Source organism: Gorilla gorilla, chromosome 1 (genome assembly GCF_029281585.2).
Source record: "Gorilla gorilla gorilla isolate KB3781 chromosome 1, NHGRI_mGorGor1-v2.1_pri, whole genome shotgun sequence".
Lineage (NCBI taxonomy): Eukaryota > Metazoa > Chordata > Mammalia > Primates > Hominidae > Gorilla > Gorilla gorilla.
Window position 1 is genome coordinate 196,987,801 of NC_073224.2, and position 20,258 is coordinate 197,008,058.

Below are 20,258 nucleotides of genomic sequence, written 5' to 3' on the forward strand. Positions count from 1 at the left end.
GCAGGAGAGTGGCAGGGTGCAGGACTGGAGGACAAAAGACCAGAGGAGATGGAGGCCCTGCAGACAGCAGGGGAGGGAAGGAGGATGAGGTGGTGTACACAGCGGAGTCAGCAGGACTTGGTCTGTCCAGGGGTGAGGAGAGAGGTGGCCCAAGCTTTCCAGGCTGAGCATAGAGAGACCACAGGAATTGAAGCCTTGGGCAGGGGGGTGCCCAGAATGCACCTGCCTTCTGTTTCAGGGCTCCGTACTCAACCAAGGTGCCCCTCAGCCAGAACTGGACACATTGCCAGAGAACTCCAGGGGTCATCTGGTCGGCTCAGCCTCCCGGTTTCCGACAGACAGTAAGCCCACCATGACTCCCTCCATCAGGAAAGGGACCCTCAAGACTTTGATCAGACCTTTGGACTGGGGGTCCTTCCCTTCACTGTGTCTCAAGTAAGGCACTGGTCTAGAGGAAATAAGGTGAAGTCAGATGACAGCAATACCACTACCAGTGCAGTGGCAGATGCCTGCACTCCCAGCTACTATGGAGGCTAAGGTGGGAGGATCACTTGAGCCCAGGAGTTTGAGACCAGCATTTATTTATTTACTAACAGAATAAATAAATAAACCAACAATATCACCAACCAGTAAATGAGAACGTCCATGCTAAACACTTCATGAGCTTATCTGGAAATTGCACCTCTCCTGACAGCAATGATATTGGTGTGAGAATTCCATTTACTCATAAGAAGACAGCCTCGGCCGGGCTCAGTGGCTCACGCCTGTAATCCCAGCACTTTGGGAGGCGAGGCGGGTGGATCACGAGGTCAGGAGTTCAAGACCAGCCTGGCCAAAATGGTGAAACCCCGTCTCTACTAAAAATACAAAAAAATTAGCCAGGCGTGATAGCGGGCGCCTGTAATCCCAGCTACTCGGGAGGCTGAGGCAGGGAACTGCTTGAATCCGGGAGGCAGAGGTTACAGTGAGCCGAGATCGTGCCGCTGCACTCCAGCCTAGGCGACAGAGCGAGACTCTGTCTGAGAAAAAAAATTAAAGAAAAAAACGAAAACAGCCTCACTGGCCAGGAACTCGCCCAGGATCGCGGCCGGGCCAGTATACAGTTGAGCTGGTTCAAACCCGAGGTCTATCACGTCCTTAATGTCCTATCATGTCAGTCAGTTAGCCTGCCTTTCATATTTTCCACACTTACAGGTCACCATAGACTCACCTGAACTGTGAGAAGTAGAGGAAGGCGTCCCAGAGGAGGTGATTTTAAAGCCCAGGTTTGAGATGGGTATGCATTTCCAGGCAAGAGAGCCCGGCCGGTGCAAAAGCAAGGCTTGGCTCACAAACGCGAATGTGGGGGGTGGAGACAGGGAAGGGAGAAGTCAATCACTGGGCAAGACCTCCTGGAGTCTCTCTAACAAATAGATACTACTTTCCATGCAGTAGACGCTGTTCTAAACACTTTACAAATATTAACTCACTTGGTCTTTCTACAACCCTACGAGGTGGTACTGTTACTGTCCCTAGTGCACCGAAGTCACCCAGCGGCCGAGTGAGAACTCCAGTCCAGCTTTCCACCCGCTACTGCGCGCATCCCAGCTTGCTTTACAGCCGGGTACCGGCTCCACCATTTTGCTAGAGAAGGCCGCGGAGGCTCAGAGAGGTGCGCACACTTGCCCTGAGTCACACAGCGAATGCCCTCCGCGGTCCCAACGCACAGAGAGCGAGCCGATCGGCAGCCTGAGCGAGGCAGTGGTTAGGGGGGGCCCCGGCCCCGGCCACTCTCCTCACCCCCTCCCCGCGGAGCGCCGCCCAGGACAGGCTGGGCCCCAGGCCCCGCCCCGAGGTCCTGCCCACACACCCCTGACACACCGGCGTCGCCAGCCAATGGCCGGGGTCCTATAAACGCTACGGTCCGCGCGCTCTCTGGCAAGAGGCAAGAGGTAGCAACAGCGAGCGTGCCGGTCGCTAGTCGCGGGTCCCCGAGTGAGCGCGCCAGGGAGCAGGAGACCAAGCGACGGGAGTCGGAGTCAGAGTCGCAGTCGGAGTCCCCGGACCGGAGCACGAGCCTGAGCGGGAGAGCGCCGCTCGCACGCCCGTAGCCACCCACGTACCCGGCGCAGCCAGAGCCACCAGCGCAGCGCTGCCATGGAGCCCAGCAGCAAGGTGAGTCGCGCGCCCGCGGGCCCTCCCGCCAGGAACAAAGGCGCGGACTCCTGCCCGCCTTACGCCGGCCAGGGCCTCCCCCGCCGCCCCGCCGCGCTGTGCGCCCGGGGCGGGCCGCGCGCCTCTCCGAGCCTGGCTCGGTGCGGGTCCCGAGCGCAGCTCCCCGCCGGGCCGCTGGCCGCAGTGGGGATGGGCTTCGGATCTAGCGGGCCGGAGGGCGCCGCGTGCGTAGTTGGCGCCGGCACTGAGCACATGGCCTCCTTCCGGGGGCGCCGCGCCGTCCACGCGGCCCTGCTGGGGCTGGGGACACAGGGCCCGGGCGCGGCACGTCGCACACGACCTCTGCAGCGGCAGCCCAGCGTCGGCCCCTCCCGGTGCGGGGGAGGGGGCCCGAGCGCGGCGCCCATTGGCTGAGCGGGCCGAGCCCCCGGCCCGGCCCCGGCCCCGGCGGGCGGAGGAGGCAGGAGCCGCCCCCGCTCTCCGTCTGATCCTCTAGCCCGGGCGCCCCTGTAGGTGGGCGGCCTGGTGCAATGTGTCCCACCGGTCTCCCCTACTCCTCCCGCCAGTCCCCCGCGGTGACGAGGCCGAGGCCGAGGGGAGGGCACTTTTCTCCAGGCCCGGGCTCGAACGCGGGGGTTGAGATGAACCTCCGGTCTCGGAGGCTCTCCTTTGCGAGGAGTACAGGCCCCAAAGCTTTGGCCCAGTCTCGCGGAGATGTGTTCCGCGGAGGCAGGTTTACCCTCGGGGCCGGGCGGGGAGCGCAACCGGAGGGGCTGGGGATCTGGGGGCCAGGAAAGAGCCCCAGGCTGAAGTCTAGCGGGAAGCGCGCACGCCACGGGGTTGGGGAATGAGGGATGGGGACTCTGGGGACCAACAAGTCCCTAGATAGGATTTCTTTTTTCCTGTGTAAGTGGGCTTGTCCTGCAGGGCATCTTTGTAGCGTCCGCAGAGCGATTTCTTTTCAACAAATTGTTTGTGGAGCCCCTCCTGTGTGTAGGGCATTGTTTCTTTCCACCTCCCTTCCTCCCCCTAGTCTACAATATTTTCAAGTCCCCTTTTTCTTTTGAAACGGTCCCTCTTTATCTATTATACTTTGATTTTTCCATCTCGTCAGCTGGGCGGGCACCTGGATGGCCCTTGTTTTCTTAGCTGGGACGCGGGGGTAGCACTGAATTTTGAACTGCCCTTCCTACCGGCTGTGGAGGTGTCCCGCTGGGACTGAGCGGGGTGACGCTGGGCCGCACCCTCGGCAGGAAAAGGCCTTCCGCCCCACACCTGTTGAATCCATAAATCCAGACGACTTGCTTCACCCTTCCTGGGCCCTCGCTTGAGGTGAGACCCCGGGGAAGTTCCCGGGGAAGGCTCCCAGGATCTTAGGTGAGCCGTAAGGGTGGGACATAACTAAACAAAAGTTCAGCGAGAAGCTCTTCTAGCTAGTGGCAAGGAAGTCCAAATATCTCAGGGCTCTTGCAGGCCACTTAACTTCTGGGCCTCAGTTTTTCCATCTGAAAGAGATCACTTTTGTCACTTCCTCTAGGGAAGGAACTATCTATTCAGCATACTATGCCAGACATGGGTATTTATTTGTTGAGTGGATAAGGGAATATTCTACGTGGAGACAGAAAAGTGGAGGAGAAAATCAGCAGGTTCTTAGCCAAACTACTTTCAGCGTCACGGACCTTATAGCCCTGCTGGTGACTCACTAGCCTGGAGCTCAGAGAAGGGAAATAAGTTTGCCAAAGTCACACAGCTAGTAAGTGGTTGAACTGGATTTGAACCCAGGCCCATCAGATTTAATTTCATTTCTGTCTCCACTGTCTCTCTTCACCACAACATTTCTTGAATTTTGGGCAGAAGGGAGAGAGTTTGCCTATCTTCAAAGGTGGCCCCTTGTGCCAGCTGGTTCTAAATATTGTAGCAGGTGGGTGCTCTTCATGGAGTGTTCTCCAAGTTTTCCACTGTCTACCTCGTCAGTAGTTAATGTTGGAACACCTCTTTCACAGTGGTATATCTGTATTTTTATTTTTTTATTTTTATTTATTTTTTTTTTGAGACGGAGTTTCGCTTTTGTTGCCCAGGCTGGAGTGCAATGGCGTGATCTCAACTCCCTGCAACCTCTGCCTCCTGGGTTCAAGCGTTTCTTCTGCCTCAGCCTCCCGAGTAGCTGGAATTACAGGCATGTGCCACCACACCCAGCTAATGTTTTTTTTTTTTTTTGTAGTTTTAGTAGAGACGGGGTTTCTCCATGTTGGTCAGGCTGGTCTCGAACTCCCGACCTCAGATGATCTGCCCGCCTCGGCCTCCCAAAGTGCTGGGATTACAGGCCTGGGATTACAGGCGTGAGCCACCACGCCCGGCTGTATTTTTAAATTCATGCACATGCAGTTTGATACTAACAGATGATATGCCTTCATAAAATAGAAATTTCAAAAGACAAATAGATACAAGACAGCAGTTATAGTCATTTTCCCCTCCAAATCTTGTGTAGATCATTCCATATACATTCTGGAATAAAGCCCTTCCCTTTGGAGACTGCTGATTTGACCTGCAAGCACAGCCTTTTTGTGCATGATGTTAAACTGAGGCCTGGAGAGGTCATATCGCTTGCCTTTCACACAAGATCTGAAAACCAGGTGTGTCTGGCTCCAAAGCCTTGGTTCTGCTATGTTCCTCTTTGTCTCCTAGGAAATGGGAACTGACTTAACTAACTTCCCCGTGTTCCATTGTGCTCCTCTGTAACTCACAGTAATGAGCTTAGCTGAATAGGAAGTAGGGGACAGATGGAATCACCTTGCCTCCAAGCCAGGCGTTCACCCACGATCTCTCCTGGGCAGCACGCAAGGGTGAGCCCTGCCCCAGATGTCTCACCCCACCCTTCGGGAAGAATTTGTAACTAGCCTTGCCTATGACCATCACTCATCACTTTTCTGGCCAGTCTCTACCTTCCAGAAAAGGAAAAATCGGAAATCTGCAGGCTTTCTCAGCCCCTTTGTGGTGCAGACAGCATAGTTTTTTGTTTTTTTGTCTTTTTTTGAGACGAGGTCTCACTCTGTCACCCAGGCAAGTATCTTGGCTTACTGCAACCTCTACCTCCCAGGCTCAAGCGATTCTGTCACCTCAGCCTCTTGAGTAGCTGGAACCACAGACATGCGTCAGCGTGCCCAGCTAAATTTTTGTGTTTTTGGTAGAGACAGGGTTTCGCCATGTTGCCCAGGCTGGTCTCGAACTCTTGAGCTCAGGTAATCCGCCCACTTCGGCCTCCCAAAGTGTTGGGATTACAGGCGTGAGCTACCGCACCCGGCCAAACGTAGGTGTTTGCATATGTGGTTTTGAATCCCAGCTTAGCTTAGTTGCCCAGTTTTCATCATTACAGTGTCTAGGAATTCAGAAAAGAATGTACGTCTCTGTCCCCATAGATGCTCCATAAATATTTCTTGCTTCCTTGGACTCCCATGATGCATTGCACTTACCTGGGCTGTGGATGACTTGTACCTGGGCCTTGGCCTTTATCCAAAAGCTGGCATTCTGGCAGTATGAGCTTTTGGGGAGTCAGGATGCTGGCCCATGGGTATTAAGTCAGGTAAATCATTAAAGCTCCCACTAACCCATTCTTCCTAGTAGGGGCTTGTCGGGAAGTGAGTAGGCATGGCACATGGGTGAGAGTGCCAGGCCAGGGAGGGTCAGCTCATGTGAGTGCCCTGTGCTGCTTTGGGCTTCTTTGCTTTGCTTTTTTGCCTTGGGCTTCCTGCCTACCTTTCTGAATTTGGGTCACCCTTGGGATAGTTTGAAAGGGACATTCATGTCCATTAACTCCTAGGGCCCTCACAACTGCCCTGTGATACAAATTGCAGTGACCTCATGGTCCAATAAAAAATGACTTTGCCAAGATCACACACTGAGCCTCCCACCCCAAGACATGCTGCCAGCCTTTCCAGGATGACATTAGAGGGTGTAAGGAACCCAGAGCAGGAGGGGCCTTCCAGCCATGGCCCAGCCCTCCATTTGACAAATGGGGAAATTGAGTCCAGGGAAGGGAAGAGATTTGTCCAAGATAAGGCAATCACAAAAGATTTGAGGCGTTCTATGGAGCTGTGTTTTGTTTTGTTTTTTTGAGATGGAGTTTCGCTCTTGTTGCCCAGGCTGGAGTGCCATGGCACAATCTCAGCTCACCACAACCTTCGCCTCCCAGGTTCTAGTGGTTCTCCTGCCTCAGCCTCCCGAGTAGCTGGGATTACAGGCATGTGCCACCACGCCTGGCTAATTTTTGTATTTTTTTTAGTAGAGATGGGGTTTCTTCATGTTGGTCAAGCTGGTCTCGAACTCCAGACCTCAGGTGATCCGCCCACCTCGGCCTCCCAAAGTGCTGGGATTACAGGTGTGAGCCACCGCGCCCGGCCTAGCTGTGTTTTTTTTAAAAGATGCTTTCTTCTCCACATGCCTGTCTGTGCCATCCTCCACCCACCCCAAATGAGCAGGAATCCCCAGACACAGGACTTGCCATGCCATAGGAGCCTGAAAGTTGGATTAGACGTAACTTGACAACTGAAACTCTACTGTGAATGGAAACAAAACACTAGATGTTCCCACTAAACTCTGACCTTGAAGAAGTGGCCTTCCTTGGAGCCTTGGTTTCCTTCTCAGAAGATAGAGACTTGGCTACCCCCAGTGGATGTGGTGAGACTGGCCCCGTGCCCTAAATTAGAGAAGTGGCTATTTTAAGTGGAAAGACCCTTTGTAAGGCCAGTCTGGGTGTACAAATGATGTAAACAGCCCCAAGATGATCCTTGTCTAGTACCGAGCCATCCAGGGATTCGACCCTATTTGCCCCGGAGCTGGGCCAGCCTCAAATCCCCCGTAATCAGCTTGTGACTTCAAGGAGCTCAGCTTTGCCCAGTGCCTCCTGGTCACGGGGTGTCGGCCCAGAGCTCTGCTCAAGTACCAAGGGTACAGGCATCCAGCTCCCTGCTTCCCCAAGACTGGCAAAGCTGGGGAGGCCTGGAACAAAGAGGAAAGTGTGCAGTGTTGGCTTGGGGCCTGCAACCTCACCCCTTCCCCCACCTCACTCCTAGGCATAAAGGTGATAAAGCCGCTCACTCAGTCTGGTAACCGACGTCCCCATGATGGCGGAGGCTGGGAGGCCTCCTGACCAGATTCATGGGCTCAGAGAGGCTGTGTCCAGGCCTGCGGGCCCAGCCCTGGCTACCCAAACAAGCCTCCAATTGTTACCTCTCTCCACGGGAGGGGTGGACTGGAGCCTGAGGCTCTGTCTTCCAGCCACCAGGCCTGGCAGTAGCTGATGCATAAACATTAGGGTTTTGCAGTAACTGAGCAGGGCTCCCAGGCCTTGAACCTGGGCAGAAAGAAGACAGCATCTCCTCTCTTTGTGACCACACTGACTTGCCTCCCTGAGGCTTCTGCACCCTGGAATGGGAGAGAGCTCTTGCGAGGCCTCAGCTGATGGAGCCTTTGGCTACTGAGGCCTCTGCTGGACAGGAAGTCTGCCTATGTCTCCTAGCCCAGTTTATCTCCCCCTGCCCTGGCATTTGGGAGTGGGGAGGAAACGGCTCCATCAGAAACAGCTCTACCATTGGACCTTAGACCAGCCACACTTCTTGTTGGAGCTTGTGTCCTCAGCTGTACTGGGGATGAGAGCTAGCTGTCTGGGTCAGCGGCACTGAGGCTCCAGGGGAGCATGTGGTCTGTGCAGCAGGCTTGGGGAGTGCTGAGCAGCACAGATTGGGTTTCATAGCACAGTGGGAGCCCAGACAGGCCAGCTAGCCATAAGCACCTCTGCTGGAGGAAGAGGTGGACTCTCTTGGGCTGGAGGGCCCAGTTCAAGGAAAGAAACAAACAGCTACACTGGGCTCCTTGATCACCCAGCTGTGGCAGTTCTTCTTGAGGACTTCCTGCCCCTAGCTGGGGGCCGCCTTCAGCTCCCTGCTGCGTGTGATAACTTGGGTGTGGCCCTCACAGCTGTGCAGAAGCTATTCACAGAGGGTTTGGGCCCCAGGTAAACAGAGTCTGCTCTGGGCTCGCCCTGCCTCCATCCCACAGCCCTGTGTGCTGTCTGTGGCACAGCCTAGAGCAGCACTGCATCGTGGCCCTGGCCCTTATGCGGCTGGAGCTGATCCTGAAGTCCAGTGTCCCAGCGGTCATGGCTGGCATCATCACCATCTACAACCTGGTGATGGAAGTCCTTATCCCCAACTCCCTGATCGACTGCATCAGCCTCTACGGGAATCTCCTCCAGCCAAGTGCTAGGCTGAGTGTGGGCCTGAGTGGCCCGGCAGCCAGCTATGTCATCAGCACTGTGGGGGACACAGTGCTGCCTAGAAGCCCGGGCTATTTGTGGGCTTGATCCTGATCCTTATTTTCACTGCATGGTCTCATTCTCTCCACAAAGTAGCCTTTGAGCCCACCAGCCACAGAATGTGATATAAAGATCACCCCTGCTTGTTCCAGAATGAACAGCCTGACAGACATATCCCTTCAGTAGTTGGTCTTGTGAATGCAGTGTCCTAGTGCAAATGCCCATCATCTGTTGACCCCATCCTTGCCCCTGCCTGCCCCATGCTGTGGATATCTGGGCCCCCTCATCACCCATCCTGGCCCCCTGACCAGTGAGGATGCCCCCTCCCATCTAGGGTACTCTGTGTCTAAGGATGAATTCCAGTGTCATTTTCCTCTCTTCTGTAGGTTTATTTATGGAAGATTGGACCTGTTCATACATCTGTGGGGCAGCCCTCCATCTCCCAGCTATATAAAGTCTCTAACCACAGTGTTGCATTGTGGGGTTACCATGTGGTCTGACACTTCCTTGCATGAAGTACCCTCACTCCAGCCCTGGACAGTCCAGGGCCTAGCAGGCAGTGTGTGGGGCCTAGCAGGTCATAAAGTTCTTAGATGTGACTGGAAAAAAAAATTGGATTAAAAAAGATTTCAGAAGTTACAGAGCCAACTACAGAGAAGCATAATAAATGAAACAGTGTCTTCTAGTTTTGACAGTTTGGTGTTTACCCTAAAGACTTCTCTTTGTGCATGTGTAGATACATGCCTATAAATAGAATATTTGTGTAGTTGGATCCCACTTTCTGCATAGTTCTTTGCCACCCATTCTGTTCACCAACCCGACCCTTAGAGGTAAATACTGGCACTGTTTCTCTCTGCACATACAACCAAGTGCCACTATACAAGTTCACTAACTCCCTGTTCCTTACACAATATGTACATCCTATTGCTTTTTTTCCCCCCTGAACAATCTACCCTGGTACTCTTCATAACACATACGTGTTATGTGAAACACAGATGTGTTTCATTCTTTCCAATAGCTGCATAATACTTCATTACAGGCATGTCCCACCATGATTAAGAAATAGCAGCCCCATCACCTTCTTCATACCACTCACCACCTGATGTATTACATGTATTTATTTTCTGCCCCAGCCTTCAACTAATCTATCAAGTTCCATAGGCAGGGATTTGGTATAGTTTTATCGCTGAATTTCCATTGACTAGAAGAGTGTTGGGAGCATGCATTCCGGCATAATCTTTCCTTAGCAATATCATTTATTCATAGAAGATCCTCTCTTATGGAGAATTAACTGAAGCTTAGAGGAAGAGACTTTTTTTTGAGACGGAGTTTCACTCTTGTTGCCCAAGTTGGAGTGCAGTGGCGCGCGATCTCGGCTCACTGCAACCTCTGCCTCCCGGGTTCAAGTGATTTTCCTGCCTCAGCCTCCCGAGTAGCTGGGATTACAGGCGCGCGCCCCCCACGCCCAGCTAATTTTTCGTATTTTTAGTAGAGATGGGGTTTCACCATGTTGGTCAGGCTGGTCTTGAACTCCTGACCTCAGGTGATCCGCCCACCTCAGCCTCCCAAAGTGCTGGAATTACAGGCGTGAGCCACCACGCCCAGCCAGGAAAGGACTTTTTTAAGGTCACACAAGTGGAGGAGCTGGGACTTAAATGTGTCTGCTGAGAGTGACAGTGAACTTTGCATGTGCCCAATCTTACCAAATTAATGTTCTCTTAGTTGAATTATTGCCCATCTCACCACCAAATGTGTATCTTCTCAGGGGCGTCAGTTTCCCCAGGGTCCAGATCCTGGCCCCACACCCACACATGGCCAAGGAGCCATTTACATTTAACATTCCATAATAGGATGCATACCTTTTCGGTTATTTAGGGAGGATGTGGTTTTGCCTGGAAGGCTTTGAGAATGCTGGGCAGCTAGCTCAGGGGACGTGGGGCTTAAAGCAGAGGCCGATCAACTTTTTTCTAAAGGGCCAGATAGAGTGTAAATATTGTCAGCTTTGTCGGACATGTAGTTCTCGGCCTGCCACTCAGCTTTGCTGTTGCAGTACAAAAGCAGCTGCAGACAAATGAGTGTGGCTGTGTTCCAATAAAACTTTATTCATGGTCACTGAAATGTGAATTTAATATAATTCTTACATATCACAAAATATTAGTCATTGTCTTTTTTTTCTCCCCAGCTACTTAAAAATGTAAAACTCATTCTTAGCTGCCATAGTTTGCCAACTTTGGCTTACAGCAAATGCAGCAAAGTGGCCCAAAGGTTTCTGAGCTTGTGCCCGGGCTGTCTCAGCTCAGAGTGGGCAAGGCTCAGAGAGTTGCTTTTATGGAATTTGACCTACATAGAAAGCACCAGGTAGAAACCTTGTTTCCTTCAGGGACCAGTACCCGGAAACAAGGGGGAGGACCTAAGCAGGAAAGGCGTAGTATTTGGCATCAGAGACCCCCAATTGGAAGCTTCCCTGAAGCCTAGAGTCCCCTGGTTCTGCGCTTTTCCCTCTCTCTCATTTCTCATCTGTGAAAAGGGAGTAATCACTCCCCAAAAGCTTGTTCTTGGTGGTTAATCAGAATGTATGAGCAGCCCCTGGCAGGGTGCCTCAGCTCACTGCTGCTGCTGATAAATGCACCAGCTCCCTCCTCTCAGTTCTACTTTGAAGACTGGCGAGTGCCTTCTGCCTCGAGGGCAACCAGGGGTGTCTGGAGGTTCAGTCATGCAAGGGTCTTGACATCATTGGAAGGCTTAAAGGAAGTGGCTTCAGGAGCACTTAATGCTTGAGGTCACCCTAAGGTCAGGTTTTGGACTGTTAGTCCATCACTCTTCTTTTTTAAAAGACTTGGCAGGATGGAACCGGTCAGAGGGTAGAATGCCAGGCTAGGAAACCAAACAACTCTAGTCCCAACCCTGGCTTTTGTTTGTATGCTAGGCTGGGCACCTGCCCTCTGACCTCAGGTGCCTCCTGTCAAGTGCCGATGTTACAGCAGTCTGCAATTTCTTGAGCTTCTTTCTTTCTTACTGCAGCCAAAGCTGTCTTATTTTTTTTTCTTTTGAGAGTGTCTCACTCTGTCGCCCAGACTGGAATGCAGTGGTGCAATATCTGCTCACTACAACCTCCGCCTCCCAGGTTAAAGTGATTCTATTCTCCTGCCTCAGCCTCCCAAGTAGCTGGGATTATAGGCATGTGCCACCACACCCCACTAATTTTTGTACTTTTTTTTTTTTTTTTTTTGGAGACAGAGTCTTGCTCTGTCGCCCAGGCTGGAGTACAGTGGCGCGATCTCAGCTCACTGCAAGCTCTGCCTCCTGGGTTCATGCCATTCCCCTGCCTCAGCCTCCTGAGTAGCTGGGACTACAGGCATGCGCCACCATGCCGGGCTAATTTTTTTTTTTTGTATTTTTAGTAGAAACGGGGTTTCACCGTGTTAGCCAGGATGGTCTCGATCTCCTGACCTTGTGATCTGCCCGCCTTGGCCTCCCAAAGTGCTGGGATTACAGGGGTGAGCCACCGTGCCCGGCTCCAACTTTTGTATTTTTAGTAGAGACAGGGTTTTGCTGTGTTGGCCAAGCTGGTCTGGAACTCCTGGCCTTAACCAATCCGCCTGCCTCGGCCTACCAGAGTGCTGGGATTATAGGTGTGAGCCACTGCGCCCAGCCTTGAGGTTCTTTCTTTTAATGCCCAGAAGTTCATTTAAATGAGTAAGAAACACAACAAAACAAATTAAAAGGGAGCTGTCATGGATTCAGGTAAACCCCTCCCCCACTCCTTTGAGCTGTGGACTAAGCAGTTGGAAAGCCCTGCGTCCCCTGCTTCCCTGCACCTGGGGAGCCCATGTGGGATGCTGTGGGAAGAGGACAAGATGGAGCAACATCTGGAGTCTGCCAGCCCTGGGACCCTCCTCTTGCCAGGAATACCCTGCCTCTGAGCGGCAGTAGCCATGTGCCCTCCCTGTGCCAATATAGATTGCGAACCTGCTGCAGGCCAACTCTGGGGCTGGAGCGCAATGCTGACACACTGACATGGGTTAAAAGGCCACAGTGTTTGGCAAGTTATACAATGTGGCCAGGGCCATCTGGCATCCGAGTGTTGGGGGAGAGGTCCTGAATCTTAACACCTCATCCGTGGCTTCCTGGGAGAGGGAGGGCTCTTGTGGGTCGTGAGACCCCCAGCGGTGGGATAGGGAGGGTGAGGGGTGGGGACATGAGAAATGCTTCTCTGTGCTGGACCCTGAGCCCAGTCCCTGGCCAAGCTGAGAGGCCATGACTCTCCTAGGAGAGTCAGGATTTGAACTCAGTCTGCCTGACTTCAGAGGTCTTTCCTCGACAGCCCTGTGGGCTTGGAGTGGAGGGTTTTGTGGGGTGCTGTATTTACCTCTCAGAGCTCTGATGTTCCAGCACTCGTCAGGGGTTTGATAAATGGCTAAGGATGAACCCTGGTCTGGCACAACAGATACTCACAGAGCCAGCTTTGCCCAAAAGCCGAATTGAAAAGTGGCAGGTTTCTTTGTTTGGCAATTGGCATGTGCTGTTCCCTACTCTGGTCACTCTGGCTGCAGACACGGTATGACCCAGGTTCCATTCCTTTTTTTTATCTCGCTCTGTTGCCGAGGCTGGAGTGAAGTGGCATGATCTTGGCTCACTGCAACTTCTGCCTCCCAGGCTCAGGTGATACAGATGTGTGCCACCATATCCGGCTGTTTTTCTTTTTTTTTTTTTTGTAATTTTAGTAGAGACCTGGTTTCACCATATTGCCCAGGCAGGTCTTGAACTCCTGAGCTCACCTTGGCCTCCCAAAGTTCTGGGATCACCGCGTCCTGCCCCTGGTTCTATTCTTAAGGAGTTCCCAAACTGAGTGGCAGATGGGTAATAAGCTAGAGACTGCAGAGGACATAGCAAGAGCAAAGGCCTGGAAGAGAATGGAATGTTCTAGAAAGTAGTCTCATCCCCAGGGAGTGGTGATGGGCTGCTGGGGATCCCAGACTCTGGGCTGTACATTGCTCCCCGCCAGTAAAAAAGGCTCCCACAAGAAAATCACAAGCTCTATGGGGCTAGTACCCTTCTCTAAGTCATCACCAACTGTTCATCAGCTCGACACCAGAATAAATACACGTTGAGTGAATGGACTTCATTGCCATGTTCCAGTTCCAGCCACTGGCTGGTGGGGGCAGATGGTGCTGAGGTTGCCCGATCGAGGGCAGCTTGCTATTCTTCGCCGATCCAGCAAACACTTGTGGAGGGAATTCTGCCAGGCTTCATGATGGATACTGATAGAAAACTTAACAGCAACCCTTTAAGGAAGGAACTTTCATCCCTGTTTTCTAGGTGAGGAAACCAAGGCCCAGAGCAGGGCTGGCTTGTATCCAACTCCAAGGTGAAAGGAGGCAGCTTGCTGCATTTAAACGTGGGTCTGCTTCCAAGCCCAGCAATGATCAAGCCGGCTATGGTGGGCGCAGCAGGGTGGCAGCATGAATCTGAGATTGGTCGCAGTGTCTTGTGCCTACTGAGGAGCAGGGGCCATGTCCCTCCCCCTACACCTAGCACTGAGCCACACTGAGCACCCTGTTTCTTAATCTGGCTGATTGGTCCCCATTTCTTCCCCCTGCACATACTGTTCTGTCCACCTGGAATGTAGCCTTGCCACTGCTTTCCCACTTGGCAGACTCTCTGTGTGTCCTTCACAGCCCAGCTCCAATGTCACCTCCTGGGAACTCATCTTTTTTTGTACCCAGGCAAAACTGGAAATCTTTCCCTCCAGGGTTCTCACAGTGCCTCATACCAGCCCCCTGTTGAAGCCCAGACCACACTAGCCTCTCATCTTCATCTGCCTCCCCACTGCCCCCACCCCACTGGACTGGAAACTCCTTCCTTGGTGTCAGGACTGGGTCCAGTTTCATCCGGGGCCCCAGCTCTACTTAGCATGAGACCTAGAGCATGGGTCACTGGTATTTTAGTCAGTCCTAGTGCAGCAGCTGCCTGGGTGGATGTGGACATGACCCAGGGCGTGGGTAGGCAGGTTTTCTAAAGTCGAGTTTGACCTCGACCTGCTGATGACAAGGTCCAGCAGAGGGGTATGTCCTTGGCCTCCAGCAGCCCCCATTGACAGAGGCTACAATCGAGCAGCTGCTCAGTGGGGCCCCAGGGATGACTTCAGAGGCTCCAGAACCCTGGAACATCAGATGCAGACCTCAGTAAAACAGGGCCTGTGATAATAGCACTTACCTCACATAGCCAGTGTCATTCACTCATGCCCTACCAACATAATTTTTGCCAGATCCATGGATCATTTGTATTATTTTCCACTTAATGTTTTTATTTAAATTGCTTTGTTCTAAGTAATATGAAATCATAGGGCTTGTAAAAATTATTTTGAATAGGTGATTCCATTCACACCATTCAGAATTCAAAAAAGTGCCAAAGGCTATAAAATGAAATCTCCCTTTCACCCTGTCCCCAGTCACCCAGGCCCCCCCGGGGTTAGAATGTTACCTTTCTTGTACATTCTTGTTTTTTGTTTGTTTGTTTGTTTGTTTGTTTGAGACAGAGTCTGCTCTGTCGCCCAGGCTGGAGTGCAGTGGCGCCATCTCGGCTCACTTCATCTCCCAGATAAAGTGATTCTTGTCCCTCAGCCTCCCAAGTAGTTGGGACTACAGGCACGCGCCACCATGCCCAGCTAATTTTTGTATTTTTAGTAGAGACAGGGTTTTGCCATGTTGGCCAGGCTGTTCTTGAACTCCTGGCCTCAAGCTGGGATTATAGATGTGAGCCACCGTGCCTAGCCTCTTGTGCATTCTTTTAAATAGATGTGTATATTCTCCCCCTACCCCCAGCCAATTTTTTTTTTTTTAACCCAAAAGGTAGCATACAATATACACACTGCTCTGTTTTTGGTTTCGCTTTTGTTTTTTGGGACAGAGTCTCACTCTGTCACCCAGGCTGGAGTGCCATGGGGTGATCACAGCTCACTGCAGCCTCGAACTCCCAGTTATGTATTCCATTATATAACTATGCCACGTTTTCTTAAATCATAGATTGATGTCACTGCATTGCTTGTTTTTTAATCTATCCTAATGTGTTCCAGAAAAATATAGTATATACTTTGCATCCCATGAGCAAATGCAGGTAATTCCGCAGGCAGAAAGCCCAGCACGTGGCGGGCCTGGCAGTCACTGTTTAGTGAGCCCTCCTGGTGATGCTTAGTGCCTTGCTACAGCCTCTGAATTAGTGTCCACCCTATGAATTAGGCTTGACCTGGTGTGTCGCTGGGGTCCCCCAGAAATTTGTCAGCTGCTCACTACCCACTCAGAACAACAGCTCTGGGCCTGAAGGCTCCCCAGAGAATTGAGAGAAGGGAGATTCTGGGGGCAGTGCCAGGACATACGGGGGGTGGGGGCTGTCTTTCTAGTTGGGCAATGCAGAGGATTTAGAGGGAATGGAGTCCCTGTGGTATGAGGGAAGCCCCAGCATGTGGAATAAATGTCCAGAGGCAGGCTAAGGGGTCAGGTAGACAGACTAATGGGAAGGAAGGATGCAGCGCACACACAGAGGGGGCTCTGAGCTGCACACTCCTCTTGGGCCGAAGCCTTCTTCCTCTTTCGCAGCCTCTGATGTGAGAGCCTTGGCTTTTGCAATCGTTGCCCTGACTGACCGCTGTCAGAGAATGAAAAGACCACACTGGGAATATGCCTGGTAACAGCTATGCCCAGGGCTATCTGTGATGATCTTGAAGTAAAGGCTGCTTCTGGGTTCTGTGGAAACCAAGGCCCAGAGACCCACAGCCAGGCAATGGCCAGCTCCACCCACTTCCAGGGCCCAGCTTGGTGTAGTGTGCGTAGTGAATGCCAGTTGTTTCTTTGGCATGCCTCCCGCAGCCTTGTTCTCCCACAATCAGTTAAAGGCCTGCCTAATGTCACATTTCCTGACTTCCTCATTTTTGTAGCTGAAAAGAGCACTTTTCTTCAGCAGGGCTGACACCCTGCTGGCCTCTCAGTCACCTGTGGCTAAGCAGGGCTCTTCACCTGCTGGCCTCTGCCCTTCCTGCTGCCTTAGGTCCTCGGCTTCCAATGGACAGAAGCAAACTGCTCTTTTTCTCTCCCATCCCTTTGCCCATTGGAAACACCTTAGCCCCACACTCTTACTCACCTTGTGCACTTTTCCAAAGTGCATTCCTGCCTAGCATGTCGTCTATGTCCATATAACCTTGGGAGGCTTATGGTTTGGAGATTATTGCTGCGAGGAGCACTGGGTAGGGAGTCCGGAGCCCTGAGCTCTGCTGCAGGCTCCTGAGTGATCTGGAACTTGCCTCACCCTCTCAGGGCTCAGTTTCCTGCCCTGTGAACAGCAGGAAGGGTAGGGCAAGGTGGGATCACATCTCCAATGTGACAAACGAAGCTGTTGCCATTTTGCTGACAAGCAAATGGAGGATAGGGGAGAGGTGGTACATGGGGGACTTAGCCTGCTGGAATTCACAGAGCAAACAGGCAGATGGGCTGGAATCAGAAGCCAGCGGCTTCAGCTCCAAATCCAGGGTGCTTCTCCTATCTATATCTGTGCTATTCCTACCAAGTAATTTGGGCCCCTTTGCATAGGAGGGCTGGTTCCTGGGCCTACCAGTCAGAGAGTCTAGAACCACCAGACCCTAGGCATGGCTCCACCAGGGAAATGAGACCCCCAAGAATCCAAAGCCTCTCCCTCTCTGAGACCTGGCTACAGAGAGAGAAGATCATACTTCCCCTCTCTCCCCAGGAAATGGCCCGGCCAGCCCAGTATCTTGAAGTCAGCTAGGCTGGTTTGGGCACCTAAGGTCAGGAATTGGCCAAGTTTCCTGGGAGAAAGACTGGTGTGGTGCCAAGAGTCAGGCAAGATATCTGAACACAGAAACCTGCCAGTCCAGGCCCTGCCCTGTAGTAACCTGCTCCCAGACACGCCTATAACAGTGTGGTTTGTTTCTCCGCAGAAGCTGACGGGTCGCCTCATGCTGGCCGTGGGAGGAGCAGTGCTTGGCTCCCTGCAGTTTGGCTACAACACTGGAGTCATCAATGCCCCCCAGAAGGTGAGTATTGTGCCATCGTTGGCTTATGGACACCAGCCTGCTCTGTTGCACATCTCACATGCCCACAGTCTCACGCCACCACCTGAATTAGAGTCATTTATATGAATGCACTGTACTGTCTGCCTCTCCAGCCAGTTTTCTGGCCCTGATCATGTCAGAGACTCTTCTCTTGCTTTGGAATCAGGGTGGCAGAATTCTAGAATCTCAGGTCCCACAGAATCCTGGGGTCTTGTATAGGCCCTCTTCACCAACCCCCCACCCAACTCAGTCATTTAATAATATGTTTGATGATATAATAAACTCAAAGCAAAGCTCAATATAATAATGCTGCATTTCCATGGCATTCTGGGGCTGCAGAGGGTTTTCGTGGGCTTGTCTCACTTAATGTTCACTGCAGCACTGTCAGGAGGCAACAGGCACCACTCCCAGCCTGCAGGTGTGGGAAACGGCCAGAGAGAGGAAACCCACCCAATATCACCCAGCTAAGTCAGAGACAGAGCTGGTATCCAACACCTGCCTGCCAGGTGGTCCTTGAGCCTGCACTCATACCCATCCACAGGCAGCACACTTCCTTTTAAGGCATCCATTTGTAGGTTGAAACCGCGTCCTCTCCCTGAAGGCCCTGTGCCAATCAAAGCAGAAATGGCGTCTTGCCCTAGGGAGCCACAGTGGGTGAAGGTCTGTGCTGGCTTCCTCCTCCCTGCCGTGCATCCTAGATCTGTCCTCACTTGTTTACTTGAATGTCAGGATGGGAAGGGACTTAGACCATCTCCTCCAGCCCAGCCTACTTGCATTAAGGAGGAGAGAAGAGGAAAAGGGGGTAGGGGGTAGGAGGCAGGGACAGGAAAGGAAACTGAGCCCTTCCTCTGTACCAGGCATTTTGCTTGTGTTTATGAGATTGGGTGGTGATTTCCATTTTGTAGACCCGGAAACTGAGGCCCAGGCAGATGAAATGGCCGACAGGCCCAAGGTCACAAAGCTATTGAATGCTGGAGTCAGAAGCCAAGCTCTGTTGTTTCCATGGCCTCAGGCTGTCTTCCTAACCAGCTGCCTTGCCTGTTTAAAAATCTGTACCTTCCCAGAGAGGACCAAACGAGAGTGGGCAGTCCTCACGTCAGGACCACATTTCTTGTCCAGACAGATGAGGCTAGAAAGTGAGTGCGGTGACTCCCAAAGATCAGGGTCCTGTTTGGGGGAACCAGGTAGTGTCTAGAGTTAGCTGGGCTTCTTCCAAATAGGCAGACAGTGGCTATAGGGCCACGCCCGATGCCGAGGAGCGAGTCACCAGGAAGGCTTGGCCTGCTGAGTCATGCTCAGCTGCAGGGGAGGTGACAGGACTTTTCCAAGTTTGCTGGGCATGGTGACCGTGGGCTCATGCTTGGACCAGCCCCAAGCCCTGCATTTGCTAAGTGCTCTTGACAGCTCTTGCCAAAGTGTGTGCTTCAGAACTGGCTCCCTTTGGGAATCCTTACAGATGGAAAGTCTGTAAGACAGGCTGGGAGGAAACAGAGCGAGGTTGAGCTCTCCACTTGGTTGCACATTGGGGTTTCCAGAACGCCCCCAGATTCTGATTTAATTGGTCTGGGATGCTGTTTGGGCATTCAATTAAAAGCTTCCCAACCAATTCGAATGTGCAGCCAAGGTTGACAGCTACTGGATTTAATGATGTCTTGACTGTGATCTCATAGTGAGTTAATGACAGAACTAGGACTCTAAGGCCAGGACAGAGGAGGTGTTTTCCAGAAACAGAACAGGGTTGGGGTGAGCAGGGGGCCTTCAAAGCAAAATGCCCAGAAGACAGAAAGCCTGGCATTCAGTAAAGCGTGAGTAGTTTAGTGTGTCACTAGAGTGAACAGGAGGAGGGGAAAGGTTGGGGAGGTCAACAAGGTAAGGTAGGCAAGAGCCAGACCACAAAGGGCCCTGTGAGTATGTCACGGCACAGTCAGAAGGGGCGGATGGGCACCAGCGCGGGGGCCCAGCTAGGGAGCATGGACTTCAGGATGAGGACAATAGGGACCCACTGCCCAGGGCAGACGTGATCAGACTTGCATTGTAGGGAAATGACTCAGGCGTCTGGTATGGAGGGGCGGACTTAAGAATGTGAGACTAGAGACGGGAAACCATCAAGAAAGTGGCCGTTGGACTAGTGACATAAAAGCAAACCCTCAGAGGAAGAATGGACAGGATTTGGTCATCAATTCCATGCGAGGGCAACAGAGAAGGGTTTAAAAATGGTTTCTAGGTTTCTGGCATGGGTGATGTGTGGTTTGAAGAAGGAGCAGGTGTGCCAGGAGCTGAGAGGTGGCCGTGGGATATGCAGGAATGGAGGCGTGGGGTGACACAGCTGGAGATGTGCAGGAGGCACCTGTATGTATGGGTCTGTTTCTTAGACCCAGGCTGGAGAAAAGTTGAGAGTTAGTCACTGGGATCCACACAGTGGAGAAAGATCTAGGGAGACTGTGGAATAAAAAGAGAAATGAAGATTAAGGCCGGGCATGTGGCTCACGCTGTAATCCCAGCACTTTGGGAGGCTGAGGTGGGTGGATCACTTGAGCCCAGGAGTTCAAGACCAGCCTGAGCAACACATCAAGACCTCATCTCAATTTTATAATTAAATAAATAAAAATTAAAAGTAAAAAGATCAAGGCCCCAGAGAACAACCCATTGCTAGAAAAGGACCCTAAGTAGAAGAACAAGAGCTGGTATCTCTAAAACCAGGAGAGGATACCCTCCCAAGACAGAGGGATA

At 52.3% G+C, this 20,258-nt stretch overlaps 1 protein-coding gene across 1 annotated transcript in view; it reads left to right on the forward strand.

Annotated features, from left to right (window-relative positions):
* Positions 1-1,092: 1,092 nt before the first annotated feature.
* SLC2A1 (solute carrier family 2 member 1) overlaps positions 1,093-20,258 on the forward strand; it is a 33,519-nt gene continuing 14,353 nt past the window's right edge. Inside the window, exons 1-2 of the mRNA XM_004025589.4 lie at positions 1,093-2,154; positions 17,415-17,510. Of these exons, the coding sequence (XP_004025638.1) occupies positions 2,137-2,154; positions 17,415-17,510 (114 nt within the window). The 5' untranslated portion in view covers positions 1,093-2,136. The remainder of the gene's footprint in view (positions 2,155-17,414; positions 17,511-20,258) is intronic.